The 21449-nt window shown below is 44.0% G+C and overlaps 1 protein-coding gene across 1 annotated transcript in view; it reads left to right on the forward strand.

The window, feature by feature from the left end:
- The window catches only part of LOC139274787 (ras-related protein Rab-38-like), a 116181-nt gene extending 95821 nt beyond the window's left edge, over nucleotides 1-20360 (forward strand). The window contains exon 3 of the mRNA XM_070891478.1: nucleotides 20205-20360. Coding sequence (XP_070747579.1) covers nucleotides 20205-20360 — 156 coding nt within the window. The remainder of the gene's footprint in view (nucleotides 1-20204) is intronic.
- The last annotated feature ends 1089 nt before the right edge of the window (nucleotides 20361-21449 follow it).

The raw sequence follows: 21449 nt of genomic DNA on the forward strand, positions 1-21449 counted from the left end.
CTCATTGGTGGGGTTCCTCACAGGTATCATGAGCCAAGTTTGAAGGGGGTATCCCTGGTCTCTTATGGGCCAGCCCTTAATCTGCTTCCTGCAACAAAAAGGTCTACACTGCCACAGTATGAAAGCATCATAACGGCTCCCAGGGAATCTGGTGCACTCCTGTATGAACTTCTTCTGAGGCTACACACCAGCTGTGCATTGATGGAATAATATCCCTTGCGGTTGATTAAAAACTCCTGGTTGCTGTGGTGGTCCTCACATTGCCATGTGTGTACAATCAATTACACCATGTTCCTGTGGGAAGCCAGCCAGAGAGGCAAACGTGAGTGCCTGCTCATTCTGCCTATTGACTCAAAATACATTGGCAGCCTTCTCCTCACCCTCCACTGGGAGGGTGGCACTTTCTCACAGACTCCTCACTTCTCTATATCCCTCATACTCCGTGAATCATCTGGTGCCAGATTATCACTAACATTATCCGATCCCCGGATGAAAGTCTCTGAGCTGATGCTGAAGAGAGAAGACGGAAGTGCCACATATGGTACGTTAGAGGGAGTTGTGCTGATGAATAGCAGGCAGGATGAAGCAGCTGCAATTGGTGAGTGGGCTGGACCTTGTTTCCTCATGCTCATTATAATCGCTGTAATGTGATGAGTTAGAAAAAAATTAACCCAGCTTTTACTACTTCTACATCTCCTTCTCATCATCACCATTTTCCTCACCCCGTAGCCCCCACCCCCTGTCCCATTGATTACGTGGGTATGCAGGAAAGGCGGGTAGAATGGATGAGCATCACCCTTTTGGGATTAAAGGGACAGAGCTGGGGATGGAAGCTCATGCCTGTGTGATGCTTCACAGGGATGACTGGCCGACAGTGTAGGTGCTAAGTTACTAACCTGGCACGAGCAAGATGTCACTCCTCGTTATAGAAACATAAAATTCTAGAAAATAGGTGCGGGAGTAGGCCAATCGGCCCTTCGAGCCTGCACCACCATTCAATCAGATCATGGCTGATCATTCCCTCCGTACCCCTTTCCTGCTTTCTCTCCATACCCCTTGATTCCTTTAGCCGTAAGGGCCATATCTAACTTCCTCTTGAATACATCTAACGAACTGGCATCAACTACTTTCTGCGGTAGAGAATTCCACAGGTTAACAACTCTGAGTGAAGAAGTTTCTCCTTATCTTGGTCCTAAATGGCTTACCCCTTATCCTTAGACTGTGACTCCTGATTCTGGACTTCCCAAACATCGGGAACATTCTTCCTTCATTTAACCTGTCCAGTCCCATCAGAATTTTATATGTTTCTATGAGATCTCCTCTCATCCTTCTAAACTCCAGTGAATATAGGCCCAGTCGATCCAGCCTCTCCTCATATGTCGGTCCTGCTATCCTGGGAATCAGTCTGGTGAACCTTCGTTGCACTCCCTCAATAGCAAGAACGTCCTTCCTCAGATTAGGAGACCAAAACTGAACACAATATTCCAGCTGAGGCCTCACCAAGGCCCTGTACAACTGCAGTAAGACCTCCCTGCGCCTATACTCAAATCCCCTAGCTATGAAGGCCAACATGCCATTTGCCTTCATCACCGCCTGCTGTACCTGCATGCCAACTTTCAATGACTGATGTACCATGACACCCAGGTCTCGTTGCACCTCCCCTTTTCCTATCTGCCGCCATTCAGATAATATTCTGTCTTTGTGTTTTTGCCACTAAAGTGGATAAGCTTATCCACATTATACTGCATCTGCCATGTATTTGCCCACTCACCTAACCTGTCCAAATCACTCTGCAGCCTCTTAGCATCCTTCACACAGCTCACACTGCCACTCAGCTTAGTGTCATCTGCAAACTTGGAGATATTACACTCAATTCCTTCATTTAAATCATTGATGTATATTGTAAATAGCTGGGGTCCCAGCACTGAGCCCTGCGGCACCCCACTAGTCACTGCCTGCCATTCTGAGAAGGACCCGTTTATCCCACCTCTTTGCTTCCTGTCTGCCAACCAGTTCTCTATCCACGTCAATACATTACCCACAATATCATGTGCTTTAATTTTGCATGCCAATCTCTTGTGTGGGACCTTATCAAAAGCCTTTTGAAAGTCCAAATACACTACATCCACTGGTTCTCCCTTGACCACTCTACTAGTTACATCCTCAAAAAATTCTAGAAGATTTGTCAAGCATGATTTCCCCTTCATAAATCCATGCTGACTTTGACTGTTCCTGTCACTGCTTTCCAAATGCGCTGTTATTTCATCTTTAATAATTGATTCCAACATTTTCCCCACGACTGATGTCAGGCTAACCGGTCTATAATTACCCACTTTCTCTCTCCCTCCTTTTTTAAAAAGTGGTGTTAGATTAGCTACACATGGCAAGAGCCAAGTGGTTTCCTACAAGCTGCATGACCTGTCCCTGAAAGGTATGAGTGGTTTAAAGGTGTGGTACTGCCTTTTTCAAAGCGTTGTGGGTCAGTTTTGCCTGAATGAAAGTAGAGTGAATGAATGTAGTGCTGCCAGTTGAAGAGTGAGTGCCAAGTGGCATGGGAGAGGTGAGGTAAGAGATGTGGGGAAGGAGGTTGTTAAAATGGAGGAATGGGTTTAGGGTTATTCATGTATGTAATTACTGTGAGGGGAGCTGGATAGCCATAGTGCAAGATACTGAGTTAGACTCGCCTTTAACCAGAGACCAGAGAGCAGAGTGAAGGGTTAGTGTAGCAGTATTGCTTTAAGAAGGTGAAGAGTGCGCGAAAGCTCAGAATGGTCAATGAAGTATAGGAGAATGTTCAGTGTGTTAGCTTGGCAGCCCTAGTGAGGTTGTTCAACTTTTTGACACACTGTTCTACCGCCCTGGGGGTGAAGGAATTGGCCCTCAGTGCCAGTGCCACCATCCTCTAGGTAGCACAAGTTCCATTTTTGGGTGGCTTGGTGATAGCCACACCCAAGAGTCTGTGCCTCCTGCCTTCAATTTCCACGAGAAGGGCTTGGACATTTGTGTTCTTTGGCTTAGTCCCATGTCCTGCTGCCCTCAGAGTCCAGATGGTGTCTGCGTTGTCATAATTCTCTACACATAATAATCAAAATATTGCTAAGATGTGTAGTGAAGTTATTAGAGAATGAAGTGAAAGAGTCAAGCACTGTTCCTCGTAACTGCTAGCTGGTGAAGAGTGCGGGATCAACTGTCTTCTTAAAGGCTGCATTGAAGTTTTCAGGTAGTTAAATCTGTTTTGCACGGGTTTTACATCAATGACTGCATCAGTGTTAATGCAAATAAGCAGACCCAGAAAATCTGCGTGTAACTACTCTCCAGGCAAGGGGTAACAGTAATGTAACTAATTTTGAGAACATTCTATGCCTTGCAGTCAACAAGATTTCCAGGTTCACGGATGCCTAATTTCATGCTCTGTCCCATTAGGTGAGTTGCCGATGAACAGCATGAGCATCTGCCATTTTTAATCAAATGAGGCATGAATACCAATATGGCTTGTGCCTCTCGTCCACGCGATCAGGAGCATGGAGCCATAGCTCTGCCCATTTTGCGCTGACTTCCGCTGCAAAACGAATTTCTCCTCCATTGTATCTTCAGTGCTAAGGATAGAAGTGCTAAATATTGCATTCAAATAATGTGTGAAAATGGAGTAAGCCTTAAGTCAAGATACACAGGGCAGCTGTTTCACAACTGGAAATTAATATATGATTAGATGAGATTTATGTGTTAGTATTGAAGTATTCAAAAATTGTCATTTGACCAAGTTTGATGTGACTGTTTATGAAGATGATTGGCAAGTGGGATTGAAAGTTTGTTGGTGTTTGCATTTGTAACATTGCACTGGTATTGCCACTATCCTGGTTTCACACCAGTAGAACTTTGTGAATGAGAATAAGATAATACATGTGAAAAACCCAAATTAGCATTCCTTCATTCTACAGATATGTGACTGATTTATTTTAAAGTTTTCAAAAAAAAGCAAAACTTTGGAAATGATTGCAGCACTAAATGATCAATTTGCATTTCAAATTCATCAGTAGCTTCTTTTCTTCAGTTAATTATAAATAAGAAATCATCTTGCAATCAAATGCTTCAGCACGATTCTCAAGGTGACTTTTATTCCAGAGGAGACAGCCACTGCTGTGAAGGTGTGTGGAATTCTGATAGTATCATTAGTATTGAGTATCAACATTTCATTATAGGCGCTACCATCAGTTGCAGAAGAGATGAATATTATGCAAAATATACTTAAATTAGCTCTCTATTCTTCATCAAACACTTATAGTACAAAGGGTCTTATGAGATCCAGCAGATATCATAATTAATTGAGCATTTGCCCTGGTGGATCCCAATGGGTTTATTTTAAACACCTGTAAAACTTGTTATAGTGTCCTGTAATCTTTTAATAGAGTATCCAACGCAACATGAGGATGAGATATTTTAGCCGATTTAGATCATACACAATTGGTTCAAATCAAAGAAAGGTTTGCATTTATATAGTGCCTTCACGACAACCGGATGTCCGAAAATGCTTTACAGCCAATTAAGTACTTTTTGAAGTGTTGTCACTGTAGTAATGTAGGAAACACAGCAGCCAATTTGCACACATCAAGCTCCCACAAACAGCAATGTGATAATGACCAGATAATGTTTTGGTGATGTTCATTGAGGGGTAAATATTGTCCAGGACACCAAGGATAACTCCCCCTGCTCTGCTTCAAAATAGTGCATTGGGATCTTTTACATCCTCCTGAGAGCAGGTTTAACATCTCATCTGAAAGGCGGCACTTCTGACAGTGCAACACTCCTTCAGGGTTGCACTGGAGTATAAGCCTAGATTTTTTTTGCTCAAGTCAGACTTGTACCCACAACCTTCTGACTCAGGGTGCTACTTACTGAGACTGTAAAAGATGTACTGTCTGTCTTAGCTGCCAGTGATCCTGTACTTTTTCATTGTAGAACATACTGCAAGCACAAGTAGTAACACAAGAACAACTTTGTTTTATTGTCTGCCCATGGACCCACCCTGTTGATATGCAGTATTAGAGATGATGCAGTTTACAGTTTACAGTTGCTGCTGGCAGTGATGTACCTCTGGATGTCCACATCTGCAGAGGCACTAACGTGTGCCCAAAGCCAGGGCTGCTGCCAGTCCTAGTGCTGTAATGTAAATGCAGCATTCTAATGCTGCTCTGCTTCTGCTACTTTAATTACATTTTAAAGTTACTTTAAAATGACATCCCAAGTGCATGCAGAATTTCTCAGTAATGTGAAAAAAAAATCAAGTGAGATGGAAACCCAAAGGTCACCATTTACTGATGACTGGTTCTACTCTGCTCACTTTCTTCAGTCTAGGAAATGCACACTGTGAAATTATAATTGTTGTTGGGTTCCCATGCTGTCTTCGTTAAGATGGCAATAATCTGTTGAACTCTTGTAAATAGGTTGAGGCAGTGCATCTTGTATATCTCATGTACTCCCCAACTCTACAATTTCACAATCTGATTTAATACTCCGGTTATATTGGAGCCTCTTCTACCTCCGGCAATTATACAATGTTCTGATGCTGCCACTGCTTTGGAATCCATCCCATTTATATTGCGGGATGGACGTTATAGAGCACTGGTGGATTTCAGGGCCCTTGTAGGAGTGAGAGAAACAACAGTACATGCACAACATAGTTGTTAAAAAATATATATTTTCTGGCCACAAACTTTACCCAATATCACACCAAGACCAGCAATACAAACCCATACTGCTGCTTTGTGCAGTCAGATATACTAGAAGCAATAGCACATCATTTAACCTATAGCTTTAGTAAAGAATTCTAGTGCCATTTAGTCCACAGGATTCCTGCAGGATGGTGAGAGGATGTGCTGTATTTAGATTGCATCAGGTTTTGATAATTTGAAGTCTAATCCCATAGGCTCAAATTGAATAGGGCATTGCAATGATGGCTTCTGTTATTTGGAGACACATCAGGAAGATGCAAGGTGCATCTTGGCACAATACTAATATGCAAGTTTTTAGTGAGAGAAAAGGAGTTTAGAAAGCAAAACACAAGATCAGACACAATTCTGTGACTTTACTCCACCTAAAGCAACAGAGCAGAGTTTGCGCAAACACATTGACTGAAATGTACATTTTATAATTCTACAACATTACACACAAGAAAATGACACTGGCTATCGACTGTATCCAAGGATGGCATCCTCATTAGACACAGATTCATTGAGGACTTCGCCCAGTATGACAAGCAAGCGTTAAACAAGCTAAAACTTTATTTTAAAATACTTTTCTCCTTTTTGGAGCAGCATCTAAAGTATCATGCTAATAAGCAGATGGGAGGCACTTACTTTGATCTAGTCCTGATTACATAGTATTTACTGGCTGGTGTCAGTGATTCCTTATGTCAGGTCAGTGATATAAAAGTAGACTTTGCTGGTTTAATGTACTGCTGGAAAAGCGTTATCAGCAGCAATAGTAGAAAAATTATGTAAATACCCATCAGTAACATGCCCTACTCATAACTCTCCATCTGTGTGGTTGAAAGAGACTATCGTACAGGAGAATCTTGTGTATTATTAAATCACAAACTATTTACGGGTTTTTTGCCAAATGTTTCCATTTCTCCCCCCTCCTACGCTGAAGATTCTGATTCTTGCTGGTACAGTTCTATGGCAATCACAACAATTCATCAGGAGTGAACATTGGCAAGTGACTTGCCTGAGGCGTTATAACTGCAATATTAACTAAATACAACAAAAATAATCAGTTAAAACATTTTAAATATAATAATGTTAAGCACTGCAGTTCTGATTTTCTTGGCATATGTTCCCCCATCACTCTTTGTCACCAATTTTATTACTTTAATTTGCATTGACTTTTAATTTCTTTCCAATTTGACCTATTCTGTTCTCCATCACTTTTTGTTTCAAAAATAATTATTAAGTATTTTACTGACCTATTTCCCTCTGGGTCCCATAGTCCATTATTTCTCATCAAATATAGAAGGTCAACTGCTTAAAAAGCTGGCCCTAGTTTCTCCCCCCCACGCACTCCCTCACCCCCATTCGCTCTTGCATAAGTCAGACAGTCTGCTTTTCACATGCATACAATTTCGGCAGCTTTGAACACAACTGTTTTCCTGGTTCATCTTATCTAAATGACATGGGCAAGGGTCGTGCAGGATTATCACTTCAGATTTGGCACTCACCAGTTTGGGGTGGGAATCCCTTCACTGCAGCAGTTTAAAATGAGTATGTTTTTTTTTAATGGAGGTTGTATAAACAGGCAGAAAGGTCGAAGACAGTGGCAAGCAGTATAAACAGTATTAGCAGGGCACCCTGATTTGAAGACGAGTCTCTAGAAAGTTTGTTGCCAGCAGGGATGTGGTGTGCCCACAAGATGATTTCTGGACCAGCAAAATGCTGGGCCGAGAGCTTGCAGGAGGTGACAGATTCTGTGAATTCCAGCAGTACTAGACAAAGGACTTGCGATTAATGCTGCAAAAAATTCACTGACCATTCACATACTAGGGCTCCTTGATGCCACACTCGGTCAAATGCTGTCTTGATGTCAAGGGCAGTCACTCTTGCCTCACCTCTAAATTCAGCTCTTTTGTCCATGTTTAGACCAAGGCTGTAATGAGGTCTGGAGAAGAGTAGTCCTGGCAGAACCCAAACTGAGCATCAGTATGCAGGTTATTGGTGAGTAAATGCCGCTTGATAGCATTGTCAATGACTGCTTCCATCACAGTGATTGATAGCAGACTGATTGGGTAATTGGCCGGATTGGATTTGTCCTGTTTTTGTGGGCAGGGCATACATAGAAACATAGAAACATAGAAAATAGGTGCAGGAATAGGCCATTCGGCCCTTCTAGCCTGCACCGCCATTCAATGAGTTCATGGCTGAACATGCAACTTCAGTACCCCATTCCTGCTTTCTCACCATACCCCTTGATTCCCCTAGTAGTAAGGACTCCATCTAACTCCTTTTTGAATATATTTAGTGAATTGGCCTCAACAACTTTCTGTGGTAGAGAATTCCACAGGTTCACCACTCTCTGGGTGAAGAAATTCCTCCTCATCTCGGTCCTAAATGGCTTACCCCTTATCCTTAGACTGTGACCCCTGGTTCTGGACTTCCCCAACATTGGGAACATTCTTCCTGCATCTAACCTGTCTAACCCCGTCAGAATTTTAAACATTTCTATGAGGTCCCCTCTCATTCTTCTGAACTCCAGTGAATACAAGCCCAGTTGATCCAGTCTTTCTTGATAGGTCAGTCCCGCCATCCCGGGAATCAGTCTGGTGAACCTTCGTTGCACTCCCTCAATAGCAAGAATGTCCTTCCTCAGGTTAGGAGACCAAAACTGTATACAATACTCCAGGTGTGGCCTCACCAAGGCCCTGTACAACTGTAGCAACACCTCCCTGCCCCTGTACTCAAATCCCCTCGCTATGAAGGCCAACATGCCATTTTCTTTCTTAACCGCCTGCTGTACCTGCATGCCAACCTTCAATGACTGATGTACCATGACACCCAGGTCTCGTTGCACCTCCCCTTTTCCTAATCTGTCACCATTCAGATAATAGTCTGTCTCTCTGTTTTTACCACCAAAGTGGATAACCTCACATTTATCCACATTATACTTCATCTGCCATGCATTTGCCCACTCACCTAAGCTATCCAAGTCACTCTGCAGCCTCATAGCATCCTCCTCGCAGCTCACACTGTCACCCAACTTAGTGTCATCCGCAAATTTGGAGATACTACATTTAATCCCCTCGTCTAAATCATTAATATACAGTGTAAAGAGCTGGGGCCCAGCACAGAACCTTGCGGTACCCCACTAGTCACTGCCTGCCATTCTGAAAAGTCCCCATTTACTCCTACTCTTTGCTTCCTGTCTGACAACCAGTTCTCAATCCATGTCAGCACACTACCCCCAATCCCATGTGCTTTAACTTTGCACATTAATCTCTTGTGTGGGACCTTGTCGAAAGCCTTCTGAAAGTCCAAATATACCACATCAACTGGTTCTCCCTTGTCCACTCTACTGGAAACATCCTCAAAAAATTCCAGAAGATTTGTCAAGCATGATTTCCCTTTCAAAAATCCATGCTGACTTGGACCTATCATATCGCCTCTTTCCAAATGCACTGCTATGACATCCTTAATAATTGATTCCATCATTTTACCCACTACCGATGTCAGGCTGACCGGTCTATAATTCCCTGTTATCTTTCTCCCTCCTTTTTTAAAAAGTGGGGTTACATTGGCTACCCTCCACTCCATAGGAACTGATCCAGAGTCAATGGAATGTTGGAAAATGACTGTCAATGCATCCACTATTTCCAAGGCCACCTCCTTAAGTACTCTGGGATGCAGTCCATCAGGCCCTGGGGATTTATCGGCCTTCAATCCCATCAATTTCCCCAACACAATTTTCCGACTAATAAGGATTTCCCTCAGATTTCCCTGGGCAATTTTCCACTTTGTCAGGTAGATGCCAATGCTGTAGCTGTTCTGGAACTGCTTGGTTAGAGGTGCGGCTTGTTCTGGAGTACAAGTCATCAGCACTACAGCCGGGATGTTGTCGGGGCCATAGGCTTTGCTGTATCCAGTACCCTCAGCCATTTTTAATTTATTTTTGTGTTTTGATATGTATATTTTTTATTTATTATCACGTGGATGGAATCGAATTGTCTGAAGACTGGCTTCTATAATGGTGGGGACCTCAGGAGGAGGCCAAATTGAATCATCCGCTCAGCATTTCTGGCTGAAAATGGTTGCAAACTTTAAAGCCTTGTCATTTGCACTCGCATGCTGGGCTCCACCATCATTGAGGATGCAGATGTTCATGGAGTCTCCTCCTCGCATTAGTTGTTTAATTGTCCACCACCATTCACGACTGGATGTGGCAGGACTGGAGAGCTTTGATCTGATCCATTGGTTGTGAGATCACTTAGCTCTGGCTATAACATGCTACTTTCGCTGTTTAGCATGCATGTAGTCCTGTGTTGCAGCTTCACCAGGTTGGCATCTCATTTTTAGGTAAGCCTGGTGCTGCTCCTGGCATGCTCTTCTGCACCCCTCATTGAACCTGCGTGATGGTAATGGTAAAGTGAGGGATATGTCAGGCCATGAGGTTAACGATTGTGGTGGAATACAATTCTACTACTACTGATTGCCCACAGTGCCTCGTGGATACCAAGTTTTGAGCTGCTAGATCTGTTCTGAATCTATCCCATTTAGCATGGTGGTCATGCCACACAACACGATGGATGGTGCCCTCAGTGTAAAGAGGAGACTTCATCTCCACAAGGACTGTGCTGTGGTCACTGCTCCCAATATTAACATGATCAGATGAATCTGTGACAGGTAGATTGGTGAGGGTGAGTTCGAGTGGGTTTTTCCCTCATGTAGGTTCTTTCACCACCTGCCGCAGGCCCAGTCTGGCAGCTATGTCCTTCAGGACTCGGCCAGCTCGGTCAATAGTGGCACTACCGAGCTTTTATTGGTGATGGATATTGAAGTCCCCCACAGAGAGCTCATTCTGTGCCCTTGCTACCCTTAGTGAATCTTCCAAGTGGTGTTCAACATCGAGAAGTACAGCTGAGGGAGTGCGGTAGGTGGTAATGAGCAGGTTTCCTTGCCCATGTTTGACCTGACACCATGAAACGTCTTGCAGCCCGGAGTCAACGTTGAGGACACCCAAGGCTTTCCTTCCCAATTATATATCCCTGTGCCACCACCTCTGGTGTCCTGCAGGCAGGACAGGACATAGTTATACTCACAGAATAATATCTACAGCCAGTGTCCCAGACTCAACCATCAATTCCATCTGGTTTTCTTGCCACCATGGGGAAAGTGTATAATTGTTTTCTCTGTCAAACAGTGAATTAGTCAACTGGTTTATGCAGCAATGAACTGCAGATTGACTGATGTTACTGATGTTTCCCGGCCCCTCGGAAAGAGCCAGAGGCAAAACAGTGAAAGCCCAAAGATTGATCCTCGCCCCCCCCCGTCCCACATCTACATGCTGCCCTTTAATGACATCATCTGAAGATATGAGGTTAGGTTCTACATATACACTGATGACTCCCAGCTCTACTTCCACACCACCTCTGTGTTGTCAGCTACTTTTCCAACATCCAGTCCTGGATGAGCTGTAGCTTACTTCAGTTGAAAGTTGGGAAGACAGAAGCCTTTGTCTTTAGCCCCCACCATGAACTCTTTACCCTCAGCACCCTTGCCATCCCCCAACTCAGCCACTTTCAAGCTGAAGGAGACTGTTCATAATCTCGGCTTCCTATTTGATCCTGCGCTGAGCTTACAACCTATAATTGAACCTCCATATCATCACCCGTCTTTGTCCCTACTTCAGCCTGTTTGTTGCTAAAATCCTTTTCCATGCCTTTTTCACCTCCACACTTGACTGTTGCAATGCTCACCAGGTCATCCTCCCAACTGCACCAAGTTCCACTCGTCCATCACCTCTTTGTGAGCTGACCGACACAGGCTGCCGGTCCCTGAACACCTGGGGGCCAAAATTGCTCCTTCCCTGAAGGCCTGTTACTGCCGGAAATTGGCAGTCACGCTGCGGAGTGCAATCTGCTCCTGCGGTATCCCGATGGTGACCCGCTGCCCCCCCACCTCCCCCCCCCCGCTCTGCTGCTGCCGATCTGTCCTAAGTGCATCATCAGAACATGTACCACCGAAGTTTCCCCCCCATCGATGGTGAAATTCTGTCCAGAAAATCTTGCTCCCGTCACACAGTGCCAAAAGCAGCTTTATGTGCTGGTGCACTGAGCTTGGAATCTTTCTAAAATGGCGGTGCAGCTCCCATTAAAGGGGAGGACCTACTGCCGCTGCCGCCATGTGTTTTTTTTGTCGGCTGACTGCCATGTTGGGCCGAAAATTATACCCCCGGGTTTAGCCATGCCGCCAATAGGCAGCCTCGTACCCTCTCTTGGGTGCCAGGTTGCTGGTCCGGCCAAAACCCTCCCTGGTGGCCCAATAGATCGAACTTCAAAAATCGCGCAGGTTCTCCCCTTTAAGTAAAGGGGAGTGCCATGGTGACGCGGTGCCATGATGACATCAACGGTGATAGGTTGATGACTGAAAGACAGCCACAACACCCGCCCCCAATTTCTGCCCCTCTAGACTGCGAACTTCCACTTACCGCTGCACATCCGTCCCCATTATGACCGGCTTCCGATCCGCTGGAAAAAAAAAGCCAAAGAGCGGAATTTCGCACAAGAGGCCACTGCGCCGGCAAAAACAACAGAAACATAATAACATAAGAATTTGGAGCAGGAGTAGGCCATTAGTCCCCTCTAGCCTGCTCCGCCATTCAATAAGATGATGGCTGATCTGATCATGGACTCAGCTCCACTTCCCTGCCGCTCCCCATAACCCTTTATTCCCTTATCGATCAGAAATCTGTCTATCTCCACCTTTAAATATGTTCAATGACCACATCTTCACAGCTCTCTGGGGCAGAGAATTCCACAGATTTACGACTCTTTGAGAGAAGAAATCCCTCCTCATCTCAGTTCTAAATGGGCGACACCTTATTCTTAAAGTATGGCCCCTAGTTCTAGATTCTCCCACGAGTGGAAACATCCTCTCTGCATCTACCTTGTCGAGCCTCCTCAGTACCTTATATGTTTCAATAAGATCACCTCTCATTCTTCTAAACTCCAATGAGTATAGGCCCAACCTACTCATCCGTTTTTCCGAAATCAACCCCCTCATTTCCGGAATCAACAGAGTGAACCTTCTCTAAACTACCTCCAATGAAAGTGTATCCTTCCTTAAATAAGGAGACCAAAACTGTACGCAGTACTCTAGGTGTGGCCTCACCAATACCATGTACAGTTGTAGCAGGACGTCTCTGCTTTTATACTCCATCCCCCTTGCAATAAAGGCCAACATTCCATTTGCCTTCCTGATTACTTGCTGTACCTGCATACAAACTTTTTGTGTTTCATGCACAAGTACCCCCAGGTCCCTCTGTACTGCAGCATTTTGAGTTTCTCTCCATTTAAATAATGTGCTATTTTATTTTTCCTGCCAAAGTGGATAACCTCACACTTTCCCACATTATACTCCATCTGCCAAATGTTTGCCCACTCACTTAGCCTGTCTATATCCCTTTACAGATTTTTTGTGTCCTCACAACTTGCTTTCCCACCCATCTTTGTATCATCAGCAAACTTGGCTACATTACATGCTGCCCATTCATCCAAGCCATTAATATAGATTGTAAATAGTTGAGGCCCCAGCACCGATCCCTGTGGCACCCCACTCGTTACCGTTTGCCAACTGGAAAATAACCCATTTATCCCCACTTTTTTTCTGTTAGTTAGCCAATCTGTTATCCATGCCAATATATTACCGCCAACCACTTGATCTCTTATCTTGTGCAGTAACCTTTTAAGGTGACACCTTATCGAATGTCTTTTGGAAATCCAAATACACCACATCCACTGGTCCCCCCTTATACACCCTGCTCATTACATCCTCAAAGAACTCCAACCAGTTTGACAAACATGATCTCCCTTTCATAAAACCATGCTGACTCTGCTTGACTCTATTATGCTTTTCCAAATGTCCTGCTTACTGCTTTCTTAATAATGGATTCCAGTATTTTTCCAAGATAGGTGCACTCCATTCCCAGCGGTGGGCATTTTCAGCTCCCTCAAATTTTAATTTCTCATCCTCGTACTTAAATCCCTTTTATACTCTCCATCCTCCCTAACTCTAACCTTCTGCAGACTTCCAATCCTCTGTGAACTCTGCGTTGCTCCGACCCTGTCCTTTTGTGCATGCCTCATTCCCTTTGCCCCACCATTGCCAGCTGTGCCTTCAGCCCTCTAGACCCTACGCTCTGGAATTTCCTCTCTATCTATCTGCCTCTAAACCTCCCCCTCCTTTCTTTAAAACCCATCTCTTTGACCGATTTTAGTCAGCCCTCCTTCTTTGGCTCAGAGTCCATCATTCTTTGATTAATCCTCCATACACCACCTTGCAATGTTTTTCAGCAGTAACAGCACTATATAAATGCAAGTTGTTGTCATCTTCACTGTAACTGGCAGCACCGTGAGTGCTCTGGAGTACAGTTGGACATCCTCCTACACTGTCACACTACCCTATTACTGGCTCCCTGGTGATAGGAGCCTTCTAAGCCTCTAAGATCTTGATATTTGTGTTGCAAACCTATTTATTCAGTAACATTAGATAGTCACTTCCCTTTTGTGATTTTTGCCTCATGTCCCAGGAATCCAACAGTTCTTCCTCATTATCATCCTCTTCCTCCAAGTTCCACAGTACAGTGGGAATATGAAAGGTGACACTAATACTAATACAGGAATGATGGATTCTTGGACATAGGCTTCCCAGAACAGCCCTTAAAATCTTCTTATCCCAACTTGCACTAGAACATTTTTTCAGTTGGTTAACAGATACAGTGATAGGTACAGCAAAACTGAGAGTTGCTGGTTGCCCCTTCAAACACTAATGCGTGGCTGGAGAGATGGTGCAGGAGAGAGGGCTTTACATTCCTGAGGCATTGGGACCACTTCTGGGGGAGGTGGGACCTGTACAAGCCGGACAAGTTGCACCAAAAAAAAAATAATTAAAATAATGAAAGGGATAGACAAGATAGAGGCGGAGAGGTTGTTTCCACTGGTCAGGGAGACTAGAACTAGGGGGCACAGCCTCAAAATACGGGGGAGCCAATTTAAAACCGAGTTGAGAAGGAATTTCTTCTCCCAGAGGGTTGTGAATCTGTGGAATTCTCTGCCCAAGGAAGCAGTTGAGGCTAGCTCATTGAATGTATTCAAATCACAGATGATAGATTTTTAACCAATAAGGGAATTAAAGGTTACCGGGAGCGGGCAGATAAGTGGAGCTGAGTCCATGGCCAGATCAGCCATGATCTTGTTAAATGGCGGAGCAGGCTCGAGGGGCTAGATGGCCTACTCCTGTTCCTAATTCTTATGTTCTTATGTTCTTATGTTTACCTCAACAGAGCCAGGACTAATATCCTCGCGGGGGGCTTTGCTATTGCTGTTAGAGAGGATTTAAACTAACTTGGCAGGGGGATGGGAACCTGAATAGATTCAGTAGGGAGGGGAGTAAAGCTGGAATTAGAAAGCAAAAATGTAGAAAGTGAATTGGAAGGACAGAGGAAACAAGCAGGAAAAAAGGGTTTAAAAAATACAAATTTAAAAGCTCTTTGTTTAAATGCACATAGTATTCGTAACTAAATAGATGATTTGACGGTACAAATAGATACAAATGGGTATGATCTGATAGCCATTACAGAGACATGGTTGCAAGCTGACCAAGGCTGAGAACTAAATATTCAGGGGTATTTGACAATTCAGAAGGACAGACAGAAAGGAAAAGGAGGTGGGGTAGCACTGTTAATAAAGGATGGGATCAGTGCGTTAGTGAGAAACAATATTGGCTCAGAGGATCAAGATGTTGAATCAGTTTAGGTGGAGATAAGGAATAATAAAGGGGAAAAAGTCACTGGTGGGTGTAGTCTATAGGCCCCCTAACAGTATCTACATTGTTGAGCGGAGTATAAATTAAGAAATAATGGAGGCTAGTAATAAAGAAACGGAAATAATCATGGGTGATTTTAACCTTCATTTTGATTAGACAAAGCAAATTGACCAGGGTAGCCTTGAGGAAGAGTTCATAGCGTGTACCAGGGATAGTTTCTATGAACAGTACATTGCAGAACCAACCAGGCAGCAGGCTATCTTAGATCTATTACTGTGTAATGAGACAGGATTAATAAATGATCTCATCATAAAAGATCCTCTAGGAATGAGTGACCATAAAATGGTTGAATTTCAAATTCAGTTGGAGGGTGAGAAAGTTGGTTCTCAAACCAGGGTCCTAAGCTTAAATAAAGGAGACTACAAAGGTATGAGGGCAGAGTTGGAGAAAGTGGACTGGGAAAATAGATTAAAGTATGGGATGGTTGATGAGCAGTGGCAGACATTTAAGGAGATATTTCATAACTCCCATCAAAAATATATCCCATTGAGAAGGAAAGACTGTAAGAGAAGGATAACCATCCGTGGCTAACTAAGGAAATAATGGAGGGTATCAAATTGAAAACAAAGGCATACGGTGTGGCCAAGACTAGTGGGAGGCCAGAGGATTGGGAAATTGTTAAAAGCCAGCAGAGAATGACTAAAAAAATGATTGCGAGAGAAGATAGATTATGAAAGTAAACTAGCACGAAATATACAAACTGATAGTAAGAGATTCTACAGGTACATAAAAAGGAAAAGAGTGGCTAAAGTAAATATTGGTCCCCTGGAGGATGAGACTGGGGAAATAATAATGGAAAACAGGGAAATGGCAGAGATGTTAAACAAATATTTTGTATCGGTCTTCACAATTAAAGACACTAAAAACATCCCAATAGTGGATAATCAAGGGGCTATAGGTAGGAAGGAACTTAATACAATCACTATCACTAATGAAGTACAGGTTGAGCATCCGGAATCCGGACTCCGGATCGATTGGTGGCAGGGTCGTCCGGAATCCGTAAAATGTTCCGGAAACCGGACCTGCCGAACTCGAGGTCCCGCCGCCTCTCGCCTCACCGCTGCCCGACCTCGGGCCTCGCCTCACCGCCCCTCGCTGCCCGACCTTGGGCCTCACCTCACCGCCCCTCGCCTCGCCGCTGCCCGACCTCGGGCCTCACCTCACCGCCCCTCGCCTCGACGCTGCCCGACCTCGGGCCTCGCCTCACCGTCCCTCGCTGCCCGACCTTGGGCCTCACCTCACCGCCCCTCGCCTCGCCGCTGCCCGACCTCGGGCCTCGCCTCACCACCACTGCCCTTACCTCGACGTCGCCTCGCCGGCCCACCTGAACACCATCTCCGCGATGGGGCTGTCCGACCAACTCCTCCTCGGCGGGGACCGCCTGAGCACTTCCCCGGCAGTGGGGCCCCACCCGAACACCTCCTCGATGGCGGGCCCCGCCGGATGACCTCATCATCTGGCAAGCACCAACCCCCCCCACCTTCTGACGTTACAAAATCCGGAAATACCCGAATCTGGTCTCGGGTGTTTCTGGATTCATGTCAGAAAGACGTTCCAAAATCCGGCAAAACGGAAAAGCGGAACGGCCTCGATCGCAAGGGTTCCGGATTCGGGGCACTGCACCTGTAGTACTAGGTAAAATAATGGGACTAAAGGCAGACAAGTCCCCTGGACCTGATGCCTTATATCCTAGGGTCTTAAAAGAAGTGGCTGCAGAGCTAGTGGATGCATTGATTGTAATCTACCAAAATTCCCTGGATTCTAGTGCGGTGCCAGCAAATTGGAAAACTGCAAATGTAACACCCCAATTTAAAAAAAGGAGGCAGACAAAAAACAGGAAACTATAGACCAGTTAGCCTAACATCTGTCGTTGGGAAAATGCTGGAGTCCATTATTAACGAAGCAGTAGTGGGACAATTGCAAAAGAATGATTCAATCAAGCAGAGTCAGCATGGTTTTATTAAAGGGAAATCATGTTTGACAAATTTGCTGGAGTTCTTTGATGATGTATCGAGCAGGGTGAATAAGGGGGAACCAGTGGATGTGGTGTATTTGGATTTCTAGAAGGCATTCGATAAGGTGCCACATAAGAGGTTACTGCACAAGATAAAAGCTCATGGGGTTGGGGGTAATATATTAGCATGGATAGAGGATTGGCTAACAAACGGAAAATAGAGAGTCGGGATAAATGGGTCATTTTCCGGTTGGCAAACAGTGACCAGTGGGGTGCCACAGGGATCGGTGCTGGGTCCTCAACAATTTACAATCTATATTAATGACTTGAATGAATGGACCGAGTGTAAAGTAGCCAAGTTTGCTGATGATACAAAGATGGGTGGGAAAGCAATTTATGAGGAGGACACAAAAAATCTGCAAAAGGATATAGACAGGCTAAGTGAGTGGGCAAAAATTTGGCAGATGGAGTATAAAGTGGGAAAATGTGAGATTATCCATGGCAGAAATAATAGAAAAGCAAATTATAATTTAAATGGAGAAAAATTGCAAAGTGCTGCAGTACAGAGAGACCTGGGACTCCTTGTGCATGAAACACAAAAAGTTAATATGCAGGTACAGCAAGTAATCAGGAAGGCAAATGGAATGTTTGTCTTTATTGCAAGGGGGATAGCGTACATAAGAAGATAAGAAATAGGAACAAGAGTAGGCCATACGGCCCCTCGAGCCTGCTCCGCCATTCAATAAGATCATGGCTGATCTGATCATGGACTCAGCTCCACTTCGCTGCCTGCTCCTCATAACTGCTTATCCCCCTATCGTTTAAGAAACTGTCTATTTCTGTTTTAAATTTATTCAATGTCCCAGCTTCCATAGCTCTCTAAGGCAGCGAATTCCACAGAATTACAACCCTCTAAGAGAAGAAATTTCTCCTCATCTCTGTTTTAAATGGGTGACACCTTATTCTGAGACTATGTCCCCTAGTTTTAGTTTTCCTTATGAGTGGAAATATCCTTTCTGCATCCAGCTTGTCGAGCCCCCTCATTATCTTATAAGTTTCAATAAGATCACCTCTCATTCTTCTGAATTCGTATAGGCACAACCTACTCAACTTATCTTCATAAGTCAACCCCTCATCTCCGGAATCAACCTAGTGAACCTTCTCTGAACAGCCTCCAATGCAAGTCTATCCTTACTTAAATACGGAGCCAAAACTGTATGCAGTACTCCAGGTGTGGCCTCACCAATATCCTCTACAGTTGTAGCAGGACTTCTCTGCTTTTTGTATAAGCCAGCAAAGAGCAACTAAAAAAATGATTAAGAAAGGGAAGATGGACGATGAAAGTAAACTAGCACAAAATATAAAAACAGATAGCAAGAGTTTCTATAGGTATATAAAAAGAAAAAGAGTGGCTAAAGTAAATGTTGGTCCCTTAGAGGACGAGACTGGGTAATTAGTAATGGGGAACATGGAGATGGCAGAAACTCTGAACAAATATTTTGTATCAGTCTTTACGGTAGAGGACACTAACAATATTCCAACAGTGGATAGTCAATGGGCTATAGGGGGGAGAGGAATTTAATACACTTACAATCACTAAGGAGGTGGTACTCAGTAAGATAATGGGACTAAAGGCAGATAAATCCCCTGGACCTGATAGCTTGCATCCTAGGGTCTTAAGAGAGGTAGCGGCAGGGATTGTGGATGCATTGGTTGTAATTGTCTTAGAAGGTTGAAATTCATTTGGACAGTGGTGCTAAATGAGTGATATTGCATCAGCCGCTCATTAAAGTTAATGGAATTGAATATTGGGCGATGCATAGAACGGGCGATGCGTAGAATGGGCGGCTGATGCAATATGACTCATTTTGAGCTTCCGCCGAAGATGAATTTCTATCTCCTTTAAATGTTAGGCCCAGCCTGGCAACACCAACCACCCAGATTATACGGGCTTCCAAGCGCTCAACATAATGACCCAGAATATTGGGCAGCGCGGGTCAGCCCAACTGCGATATGTGTGCGTGCTCGGTCAGTGCAGTAGAGTTGGTCTCCAGTCGTCTTGGGTAATCCTTGCCACTGGACCAAGACCTATCTCTGTCAAGCCCGTGTGGGGGCTGGTGTGCAATGGCCACCACACATTTAAAAAATCCACGCATAGGCATCTTCCACCCTTCAAGATGTAGTTCGGGATCTGGAATATTGGGTCCTTCCTTGAAATACCTGTGAACTCATCCCTTTTTGGTGTGGAAGCAAGTCATCCTCGCTTCGAGGGACTGTCATTCATGTTGGTTAAATCCCACCACCAGTTTTTCACACATCTTGGTTCTTCTATCCCTTTTCCTTCTCCCAATACCTGACAAACTAACATACACAGAGCATTTAGGCAAAGGAAAATGAGACCTGTTATCAGCAGCCTGAGTAACAAGATGATACCTGCTCAGATAACTTAGCGTTGGAGCCTGGGTTAAAAAAGGCAGATATATTCCTATGGGATGGATTGGTGAAACTAATCCTAGCTGTAATATTATGAACTTTAAAATTATTTAATGGATATGATCCTCTGTACAAGTGCAACGATGTATTTATTTCACAGTCCAGACACATGTACTTATATTTTTTCTTAATGTGAACAGATGGATGTTTAACTTCCTTTTTTTCATCCGCAGGAAAATGTCAACATTGATGAAGCAGCTCGATGTTTGGTGAAACACATCATCGCTAGTGAGAATGATCTTGCACAGTCTGTCGAGTCTGACATTGTCACCCCGACACTCAATTCCTTCAGAAGCAACAGAAACTGCTCATCTTGTTTTAAGTCCTAGGTCGGAATCGCGCTGTAACAGCTTCCATACTAAGTTTCAATATTGTCATTTACAGCAGGAACATTGTTAACTGGAATCTGGAGGGGGTGATATTGGGAGAAATATGAATAAATCCAAATTCCCATTTCAATTACAACAATTTACATTTATGTAACACGTTTAACAGTGAAAACCATCCCAAGGTGCTTCACAGCAGTAAGAAACAAAAGAAAGGTTTCTGACAAAAAAACAAGTGTCTCTGTAACAACTAACTTTACAGAAGACACCATCTTTCCATTTGGGGAAACAAGTAGAAATAAGGAGGTAAAATTCAACTTCAACAGGGGCGTAAAATGGACGAGCAGATTGGCAGTTTCAATGGAAAGGAAAATTGTGCAGGGTGTATACCATCGTCTGATCTGCTACTGCCCATTCTGTGCCGCTGCTAAAGTTGAATCTTACCCTCCTGGTGTCATTTTCCTCTGCCAGCAGTAAGGCAGTCACCTTTTCAAAGGATGAAAAAAAGGAAGTTAAACATCCATCTGTTCACCTTTTCAAATACAGTCACATGTTTTGACAGCACTTCATAATTTTTCAGTGTTTGCCAAACTGTTCTTGATAACTCTGCCCTTTTTGTCATTCTAGTTTTTGAAAAACAATTTAATTTAAACCATGAACACTGATGCCATCTGTGGGGGAAGGACTTGAAGGTGATGTTGAGCATGATACTTTGAGGGAGGTGCAATGAACTGTGTGCACTGTTGAAATAGTTGATAAGAACTCTCTGGTTAATGACTATATCCTAATTATGCTAATTTAGCTCCCTCATGCTGAATGATTCATTAACTCATTAAACTGATTACCACTGCTGAAACCATTGCTGGTTGTTTTACCCTCCCCCCACCCCTCTGTTCCTCTCTGGAAAGTGTTAACTTCACAAGCACCAATCACCCTCAATATATCTCTCCCAAGTGGCAATTATCTATGTGTGAGCTTTGGCAAGGTGGCGTGGGGGGTGGAGGCAGGATATCAGTTAAACCCAATGTTCCCAGCAGTCAATTTCCAAAATGGGGACTCTTTGTAATTTGGAGTAGTAACCTTGAGTGATTT

The sequence above is a fragment of the Pristiophorus japonicus genome, chromosome 10 (genome assembly GCF_044704955.1).
Source record: "Pristiophorus japonicus isolate sPriJap1 chromosome 10, sPriJap1.hap1, whole genome shotgun sequence".
In the NCBI taxonomy this organism is placed as follows: domain Eukaryota; kingdom Metazoa; phylum Chordata; class Chondrichthyes; family Pristiophoridae; genus Pristiophorus; species Pristiophorus japonicus.